At 53.1% G+C, this 9980-nt stretch overlaps 1 protein-coding gene across 1 annotated transcript in view; it reads right to left on the bottom strand.

The window, feature by feature from the left end:
- LOC103917899 (sphingosine-1-phosphate phosphatase 2-like) overlaps nucleotides 1-9980 on the bottom strand; it is a 61264-nt gene that overhangs the window by 7728 nt on the left and 43556 nt on the right. The window contains exon 4 of the mRNA XM_009325109.1: nucleotides 2010-2189. Coding sequence (XP_009323384.1) covers nucleotides 2010-2189 — 180 coding nt within the window. The remainder of the gene's footprint in view (nucleotides 1-2009; nucleotides 2190-9980) is intronic.

The raw sequence follows: 9980 nt of genomic DNA, 5'->3' as shown, positions 1-9980 counted from the left end.
GCTTCAGGTTTAACCGTCTTCTGATGAAGCTGGTTTTGCTTAATTCCCTCTCCCAGCTGCTTATGAACATGGAAAGAAGTGTTGAAATAAATCAATATTTAAAAAGGAAAAAAACCCCACGCATTTGGTAAAGAATAAGCTTAACATATTAGCCCTTAATCCACCCATTCAAACCCTGAAACCAAGTGGGCTGGTGGGCTCCTTTCAGTCCATAAAGGACATTTTTCTGAAAAAAGTAAACCAACCCAAAATATAAATCAATGAAATTAATTCACCCGATTTGACACAAAGTCTCCATCTACTGCCGAGGGGCTGACGACCGACCAGGGTGGCCGTAGGTCAGCGCAAAAATGCTTCTGTGGAAATTTTAAGCATAACAACTCGCTCCTGACCCTTTCCCCCTGGCGTCCTCTAGCCCCCGGAATAGAGGGCTCAGACCCGGCTGCAGATGTCACTCCCCGTTCATAAAACGCTATTTTTTGCTCACTTCTCTAAGCCTTCGGAGGATTTACGCCCACTTTATTCCCCCCTCAGCAGGCAGCCCGAGAGCTAGTTCAGATCTGTAATTGATGACTAGGGCAGCTTTAGAAGATAGCAGCGTAACGTACGGGTAGATTTTTTCCTTCTTAATAGAGGCAATTAAATCATTTAATTATTTTACAGCAGCTTTATTGTTTCATGGCAGTTTCCAGGAAGTACGAGACAGCCCGTGAAGAGCCGCGTGTCCCACGGGTAGCTTATCGACCGAGGAGGAGGAGGAGAAAGTGCTGCTGACCAGCTCTTTTCGCCAGATCGGACACACGGGATGGATCTGCCCTTCCAGGGCTGACAAATATCCCATCTTACGGCTCCTCCTCCCCGTCCCCGTCCCGCTGCCATGCTGCTCCGACCAGTTACCGTGCGATTACCAGGGAGCAGGAGGCTGGCAGCGCAGCTTTGGGCACCACTGACCTGCTCGCTCGTCCCTGCACCGTGGGCAGGAGCAAAGCCCGCTGCTTCACAGCTGGGACCGGATGAGTCCAGAAGTTAAATTAATTCAGAGATCTCCGTTTCTATGAGTTACAGCCCCAGGGCACAGCACCTTTCATCAAACGGGTGGCCAGCTTTTCTCCCTGCACACACGCTGGCTCCGTGGGGAGGACACCTAGGGGCACTGCGACAGCGAGACCCCCCGGCCGTACTGCGAGCCCTCTTGGTTACACGGGTTTCTCTTTGAAATATGCTTGAGAGGGCTGAGAAACACACTTAAATACAATGCAGCCAGGAAGTTATTATTGCTAGAGTACAGCAAACACGTGTTTGGATTCATAAAATGAAACGAAAATAATCATCATGGAGAAATGAGTTTCCAGAAAATAAACCTTTTAGAAAGATAAAAGGCTGAAGGTTTGGGGAAAATAATTATGAGATCTCCCCAGGCAGCCTACAGCTCCAGTGCAGTGAAACTGCTGCTACTCCTCTGACAAACAGGCTCTCAAATCGTGTTGTGTGCTACTAGTCTGACACAGGTTAGAGCCAGGGGATTTCCAAGGATGCTTTTCCTGCATCATACGAAAACCAGGCGACACAGAGCTCCTTTGGTTTCCCTGGGAGCCGGCGTTCCCCGACGTGCAGCGTTGGCTTGGCGGGCACGGGGCGAGCACAAAACGCTGACGGCCGGGCAACTTCCACAGCAGCACCGCGGCTCCCTCCACGGTCACCCCGCGTGCGAAAACACAGCGAACCCGCCAAACCGCGGCAGGGCAGCGCCGCCCACCCGCGGCTCCGAGCGGGGTTCGTGCTAAAGAAAGGAGATTTCCGCTAGATTTCTTCTTGTGTCTATTATCGGCCAGCTACGGGTAACAACAGGGAAAAATACATGTCTGCGAAAAGAAACACAGAGCTCCTCTGGAAGCTGCAACAGCTTTGGATTTGCTAGTTTTCCGTAGCTTGCTGGAAGCAGACACGGGCTTTTCTTTTTTTTTTTTTTTAATTTTCTTTTTTTTTTTTTTTCTTTTTGTAACCCCTACCTTGTACTGGTTCGTGGTTGCAGTGAGAAAGGAGAAGGAGATGGCAGTGGCAGCCATGGCGTGGGTGGAAGGCATCCCGTACTCCGCGTCCGTCCTCATTTCCAGCTTGACGACAGGTGGCGAGAGGGGCCGAGGCCACTTCAGGATGTCCTTGGAGACCTGGCCGATGTACATCACTATCTGGGGAGAGGAGAGGCCACAGGGCTGTCAGTCAGCACGGGCAACCCCCGCTCCAGCCCACCCGACAACCACCTCCATTTCTGCGCTTTTCCCTGCAAAATCCACCACCCGAAGCGCAGAATTTATCCCCTGAATTATTAAAGGGGTTTCCATTATCCCGCTCAGCGAAGGAAGCGGCGGTTTTACTGCACCATGTTATAACCTGATCAGGAGCGGGACCAAAAGGAGAGTTCGCTCACGAGACGCGGCAATACAGGATGGTGTGAGACGGACAGCTGGCTCCCACCCCGCGCTAGAGAAGCTGAAGTTTCCTCCCTATCCCTTACAACCCCTCTCCTGCAAAGCAAACAGGTATAAGAGAAATTTTTCTGCCACCACCTTTAAATCACCACCTTGCCCAGCCGCGGCCCCCCCGCCCCCAGCTCCCCGCGGCAGGTCTCCGAGGGCAGCACCAGCTCTCCCGTTCCCGGCGGCTCCCACTCCGCCCGCCGCACAAGGTGCTGCAGGAACCCCCGCTGGGACGCACCGCTGGTGTGGTTATTAAATAATCACCTTAGCATCCTTGGGGAGGCAGCAGAAAGAAAACTGGACGAGCAACATAAAGTACCAGTTCTCCTGCCTAACGCCCTAACAACAAAAGGCTTTTGTGCCCTGCTTGGGACACCAGAGGTTTAAGCAAGGGCTCCATTAATTAGCGACTGAGCACTGCAATGCAGTGATTTTGGGGGAAATGTTGTATTCTCAGGTCGCTGCAAGCAGTAGTAACGGGAAGCAGAGGCAAGAGGCAAAGCCGGCCAGCATCCCCGAGAGGTGCAGCCCATCCAGCTGTGCCCAGGGCACCCGCCACGCTGACATCCTCTGCTCCTCAGCACCCCCTTCCCAAAGGCAACAGGCTCTCGGCATCCACAGCGAGAAGGATGCGAACAAAAGGCGCCCAGGCTGTCCCTGGAGGATGTATTTGCTTTCTATTGCCCTCATCCTTCCTTTGGATAGTGCAGCGAGACATGTGCAAAGCAAGCGCTACAAAACAAAGCAAACCTTTTTTCTTTGTGGTTTTTTTTTTTTTTAAATACAAAAATCAGGTTAACTGGCGTCTGCCATGAAAGCTCAGTTGCTGCGCGAGATGGCTCGCTGTTCTGCTTCTCACGCTTCCACTAGCAAAGGAGGGGTCTTAAAATAACACCCTTCCCATGCTGGTGTTAGCCGTATGCCAGAACAGCGACACGATCATTCGCTGCCACGGTTATCACCAGCCACGTTGCATCCCCCTCCCTCCCACCAGCCGTCTAAAAAATGGCTTCACATTAAAAGAAAGTCATCAGGATTCAGGATCCACGAATCAGGACCAGGAAAAAGCCAAAACGCCACAGTCCTTCATCCCCCGCTCTACGGCAAAGGGCACGCCACGGGGAGCGCTAGGCTTACAGCCAGCGCCTGGAAAAGTGACTGCTGCTGCCTTTGCAGCCTTTCTCCCTCCTCACATGAATCACATCGCCACCTTATTATCGGCACCACCTGTGGCACGCCTGGCTGCTCCTACTTCACCCTGATACGCGGGGCATAGGACAGCCAGCAGATACCCTGCCCGGACTGTTCGCAGTAAACGAAAGGCTCAAGGAACAAGTGTCTTGAAGGAACCACCGGGTGGGTTTATTTGGTTAATGCCGCCAGTTTCCAAATGGGTGCAGGCACATCTTTGGAAGTTAATTAAATTCCAGGGCTGAAAGCAAAATTACTCTCTCCGACAGAACATAAAACACTGAGGCTACCGTTCGTGATACCATCTGAGAGGCAAGGTAGGATGAGCCAGTTTATCAGCAGTCCTTTATAATAATGACTTCCACTTGTAGAAGTATTATTAGCACTGGTACGTAAGAGTATTACAGAAAGGGAAATGAGTCATCTTTGAAATGAAGGCTATGCTAGGGCTCCTCTGATGGTGAAAAACAGGCTGAATGCTGGAGGTGGTATGTGTAAGCAAAAATACCAGGCATCCTCACAACCCCTTCCTTCCTGGCATTCCAGATTAAATTCTGACCCTTACATTTTTTAAAAACACATATGGTATAGACACGTACAGTAATGAGAGGTGAGACAACCTCCATAAAATATGAAGGGGCGTCCAGAATACGTTCAGCACTGCCCTCTGAAGAGCCAACCTTTGCCTTTAGCTTATCTGGGTGCCGCGCGCATGGTTTATACGTGCAATGTCCTGGATTATTTGGCAGAAGCGGCAGTTGTGGGTGCGGTAAAACATCCCCCATCAGCCGAACTGGCAGGCTTCCCCGAGAAGGCCAAAGATGACAAGTGCACCATTGCTAAAAGCCACCCAGCAGCGGTGTTGCTCTGGTTCGCCGGCCTCCCCACGCGCTGCCCACAAGCGGCTGGAGGAGCGCAGGACTGCCCAGGCTCCGCGCGGGCTCTTCGGCTCGCAGCACGGCGAAGCAAGCAGCCCAGAGCTCCTGCCAGATCTGCCCGCGGTGGGCGGAGGGGTGCCCTCCCCGGGGAGACGGCCCCGCAGCACGGAGCGGGGCAGGCAGAGCATCAGCTGGGACCTGCACATCCCTCCCCAGAGCATCAGCCAGTCCTGCCGGGGACCGTCACACAGCTGGCGGCTGAGGGCAACACCCCCGCGAGCATACCAGGCACAAACTCCCAGAGCTCAGCCACAAATAGTAAAAAAAAAAAAAAGTAGGAGGCCACCACAGCTGCGGTCACTACATGACAAGTGTTTTGCAGAAACACACTTACAGCACTGTATTTCATTGCAGGATATATCTGAATTGCACCCTACTGCGGCTCTCATCTCCTGAGGATGGTAGGTATCTGCCTTGGCTAAGTGGCATATTCTCTCTTAAGCCACGTTTCATTATTTCCTGACCTTGTTTCTCTGTCACTTTGGATTTACTCTCTAACAGTCCCAGGAAAGAAAGCGAGCAGCCTGAAAGTTTTGGCCTGTTATCAGCTTCTTATAACCTGGTTATCAGCCTGTTATAACCCTGTAATAAACATTGCGAAGCATAAGCACTGAAGCACTGGAAAGGAGGAGAAGGGAGATGGAGAGATGAGCATGGGGGACAGGCTAAAGATCAACACAGAGCTAAGCCTCACCTACACTTGACTTGAATGACCCCCTTGTGCAATGCCAAAAATCTTTGCTGGCCCTGGAATAAATTTAGCACGGGCAGAAATTACAAGGCCAGACCAGCAAGTAATTTGGGATTGCTTAAGTCCACAGGACTGGGTAATTTTGCTGTGCTTTCCAGCCTACCCGAGGTAAGCCAAACAGCACAGCCGCGAGGGCTTCGGGCAGACGAACAGGGGAAGGTAGGTTAAGGCTTGACCCAGGAGCGTGTCACCTTGTAGCAGCAGATCGGCAGCAAGTTTCTGGGTTTCGAAGTCTAAAGCAGGGTGATCCCTCAAGCCTGCAGTGCTGGGCTTCACCCAGCGCCCCTTTTCTTCACACGGGCTGGGAAGATTTAGGGAGGAAGGAGGGGCTGGGCTCAAAGCGTACTCACCCAAGATTTAAATTAAAAACCCGTTCCAAAAGTCTTTACGTGCTCGTGGACTTTTCCACCCGATGGGTCTCCAGGCCCAAAGCTGAACGTTGGAGCGAAGAGGGAACAGGCCCTTGAACACTGAGCGAGCAGACACCGCTTGCTCTCATAGGCATGGCAAAGAAAAGCCTTGAAGCAAATAAATTCTTCATGCGTTATTGTTCTGTTTGCTTCTTTCCTACGTTGCTGACATTTTTTGCCTACCTAGAGTGCTCTATTACGGCTCTCGGTGCTGTTCTTCTGTGTTTATTTCTAGACCAGGCTCTCTTCCACTCTGTCCGAGTGACGCTGATCAACTGAATTTTCTGCAGTTCCGGTGGAAAACAGTTTGCAGACATCTTCCGCATAAATAATTTTAATTTGCACATTAATAGGTACCTCTGTCTTTGCATGGGGAATTTGTCTGAACCTGGAGACTTTTCCATTGCCGAAGCAACAAAGTCAAAGCCATGATGGATTGTGCTGGGCACAGTTAGCTGGAGAAGACAACTACACAGAAATGCACAGGAATTTAGTTGAGACTTCAGAAAAGTTGCTGGGGTGGGCATGGCTCATTCCCTTTACTCTGAAAGCTGACGGCAGCAACTCTAATTACCGCGTACCTCGGACCGTTCAAACTTTCCAAAATGAAATATAACCGTTTCACACCTGAGTTACAAAGATGTGTTGGCAAACGAGGGGGGGGCTGCTCGGGCCGGCAGGGAGGGAGGGGAGCTGGAGTTCAAGGCTGGGAAAGGGAAAAGCACCACGGGTCAGCACCGCAGCCTTCCCGCGTCACTGGACACCCACAAGCGAGGCCCAAACCCGGGCAGAAGCGAAGCGATGCTCTTGGGCATCAGGCAGGTCCGTACAGGGAGCCCTCGCCCCCAGACCCTCACCACAGTTTCCCACAGGAGCTCCCTGTTAGGGGAGGCAGAGGGACTCTGCTCTACCTCTGTTTGCAAGTCCTACGAGCTACAGTTGTGACAAACGCCGCGATGCGAGTCCTTCCTAAAGAAATGACGGCGAAAGCAAGGTGGACCATGGCACGGGAGCAGAGGTGTGGTGGAGAGGTCGCCAGCAACAACCACGCACACGCATAAGGCAGGGAATCCCTTCTGCATGGAGGCGTGCACACACACACACACAAAAGGAAAAGTTGCTTACGTACCGCTGCCACGGTGGGGACCCTCAGGAAGTTATGTCAGCTCCCTAATATTTGCAACATCACTTGACAGTGACACAGCAGCACCAGCTGGAGACGTAGGAAATAAAACGCATCCTCCCAGACCCTTCTTCCAAAGCCAGACGGGCATGGCCCATCGCCGCGGGGCCGTCCCCGCCACTCCTCCCTGCCTGTGTGCTGCTCTCCGCTGCGGGCTGCACAGCTCCCACCTCCCCTGCCGCCGCTCTGCCTCCGTGAAACGCAAGCCAGGCGCTTCGTTCACGCGGCCGAATCCACGAGCGGCATCGGCAGGCAGAGGAGAGCCCAGGGCTAGGCGAGGCAGGCTCTTCCTCCTGAGAGCTCCTGCCCCGCACTGCGAGGGAATGTGTTACCCACATCTTGCCCTGCTCCGTGGTGAAGCAGTAAGCAGCCTGGCTTACTGAGCCACGCTTGAAATCTAGGGTACAGCTACCCTAATCTGTTCAGAGTTGAACCAGCCTCTACTGTTTCTGCACTGCCAGGTGTTACCGCATCAGCTCGGCACGCTGCGGTCGTGCCGGGAACGCAGTGCGGTGCAGGCTGCGCCCAAGCTGCCCTCCCCTCCCGGGGGTCCTGCATTTAGAACTGCGCAGGCTGACCACGTGAGCCGAGGCAGCCAGCCTGACACACGGGGGCATTTTTCTAACCCCGTGCCCGCAACACCACTATTCAGTTTGGGATTTTCTGAATTTCCAGTGCTACGCAGATGACTCAAGCCTTCAGAATTAAATCCTTTCAACAAATGCAAGAAGCATTTAAAAATTACCTGGGTAAAGACCTCTTTCTCGTTGTACACGCTTGTTCCCCTCTCAAAGGCTTTTTCCTGTAACGCTGTAAGCAACTTAAAAACAAGACTTTCCTCAAACTCTGCTGCCTACCATACTGCTGCGGCAGCCTGGGCTGCGTGAGGGGAACAGCAATCCTCCCGAGCCAACGCGCCAGGCGAAGGGAAGACAAAGCTTTATTGCCACTATGGGTCAACAGCATTACATTTTACTACAGAAATGTAATTTGCAATGGCTAGCAGCACAACAGCCTTTTTCTGAGGTTTCCTCTGAGTCATATATATATGGTCTGTCTCCAAAAATACATCCTCACCTGGGGCTTGGTACTGGGGTAAACAAAAGGAATCTATCTTTGTGTTTTAACAGATCTTGCTTTAGTGAGCAACGGCAAATCGAGGCATTGGCAGGGTCCAGGTGCCAACGCATTTGTCCGGGGGTCCCTCTGGGGTGAGGGGCTGTTCCCCTCCCTGTGGGCATCACAGTCCCAATAAACTGACCTGGCTCCTTGACATTCGCATAACTCTGGTATCGCTCCAATAATTTAAGAAGTGGTTTTGCTCACCCGCAGGTGTTGCCTGGCATTTTCAATGGTTTTCCCTCGCTGCTCTTTGCAGTCGCTGCGGGCAGCACTTCTGTGGCAGGAAGCAAGAGAGCTGCCCATATTTACCCCCGCAGCACAGACACGTACGAAGGCACATAGACACACAGAGCCGAGCCCGCTCCGTACGCAGGGGCACGGGACCGGTGCCTCAAGGCGCAATTGCCCCTCCGGACCATTTACGTGGCAGCTGCCCAGACCCTGAATCTGGCAGGTTTTTGGAAAGGGGCCCAGTGCTGCAGGTGCGCTGCGTGTGGCGCGTCCTCCTCACGCGCCGGTCATCCCTCCTCTGCCACAGCCTCCGCACGGGGACGGACGCACCCGACCGTCCCACAGGCGCGGGAAGGTCGGGAGGAGCAATTCTTTTTGCACTCTGTAACATTTTGGCTAACAAAGGTGACCCAGAACGTATTTATTTTCAACTTCTGATTTTGCATCTCTCCCATCTGCGCTATTGATCTATTAAAAGGACAAGATGAAATTCTAGAGAAGACGTGGGGTCAAACAGCACTGGCGACTTCTTCCCCGAGACTCACGCTCTGGCAGCCTGACTGAATCTGCTGTTTTGGCTCCAAAACAGAAACTCTGTAACCCGGCTCTAGAAACCCTGCCCCGCAATAGTATTTGTCGTCTTCCCAGAAAGGAAATTTACAGTTTGAAAATGATGTTGCTTTTGTTTTTATCATGATCCCTGTGTGCTGATAGGAGTGACGGAGCGCATCGGGAACACTGGAAAGAGGGGGAAAAAAAAATAAATAAGGATGCGCTATTAATAAACTGGCATTTGCAGGAGATTAGTCAAGCAACAGCAAAGACTGTATCCCAAAAGTGCCAGCTATTTTTCGTGGTTGTCAAGGCAGGCGTGACTTTGATTCACCATACAGAAATTAAACCAAGCATCCAGTCTGCACTGTTCACAGCTTCTATTCTCAGCATCCCCCAACTAAGGCTTAAGCGAACAGATAACACTGCGACAGATAATAGCTGTGACTGTGCCCCTCGAGCTTCGCTTGGTTCACAGTGAGAGAGGAGCAGGGCGAGGAAGAGTCTGTTCTGGAGATGCTCCTCCTACCCCCAAGTCATCGCCGAGAACTAAGGTTTGGCTTCAGGGAGACAACCATGAAAGGCAGCGAGCAGCACTGCTGGCCTTTTGCCCTGGTGGCAGCCCAGGTGGAGGAAGCCCCGCAGAGCCCCAGGCACCCCCCAGCCTGGGGTGCCCTAAGCCACCCTCTGATCGCACCCTGCTCCCCATCCCCTCCCCGAGCCACGGGGATGCCGCCCACATGCAGAGACGCCAACAGCGACCGTGAGGCTGGGCACCTCCTTGAGGCACACGCACCTTACGGGAGAGGGCGGCTGGCTAGGGGAGCTCGAGGATCCGCCGCCTCCAGCGTGCTTACTGTTTTCCAGAAAACACATCAATCTTGGGCTAGCTGCGCAGGAACTTTACGCGACATTTGTCAAGGATTCGGTCAGGTGCAACGGGACGTTCAAGGTTGCATCGAGCCGGTGGGATGCTCGAACGCTTATTCGAGTTGTGCCGGCCACGAGGTGAGCAGCACATCCACGGGGCAGGTCCCCAGCCCACCCACGGGGCAGGTCCCCAGCCCACCCACGGGGCAGGTCCCCAGCCCACCCCCAGCAGTGCCGCGCCCCGCGGCCGGGCGA

This window comes from Pygoscelis adeliae, unplaced genomic scaffold, assembly GCF_000699105.1.
Source record: "Pygoscelis adeliae isolate BGI_AS28 unplaced genomic scaffold, ASM69910v1 Scaffold155, whole genome shotgun sequence".
Lineage (NCBI taxonomy): Eukaryota > Metazoa > Chordata > Aves > Sphenisciformes > Spheniscidae > Pygoscelis > Pygoscelis adeliae.
Note: the sequence above shows the minus strand (reverse complement) of the source record. Positions and strands in the feature narration are given on the sequence as shown.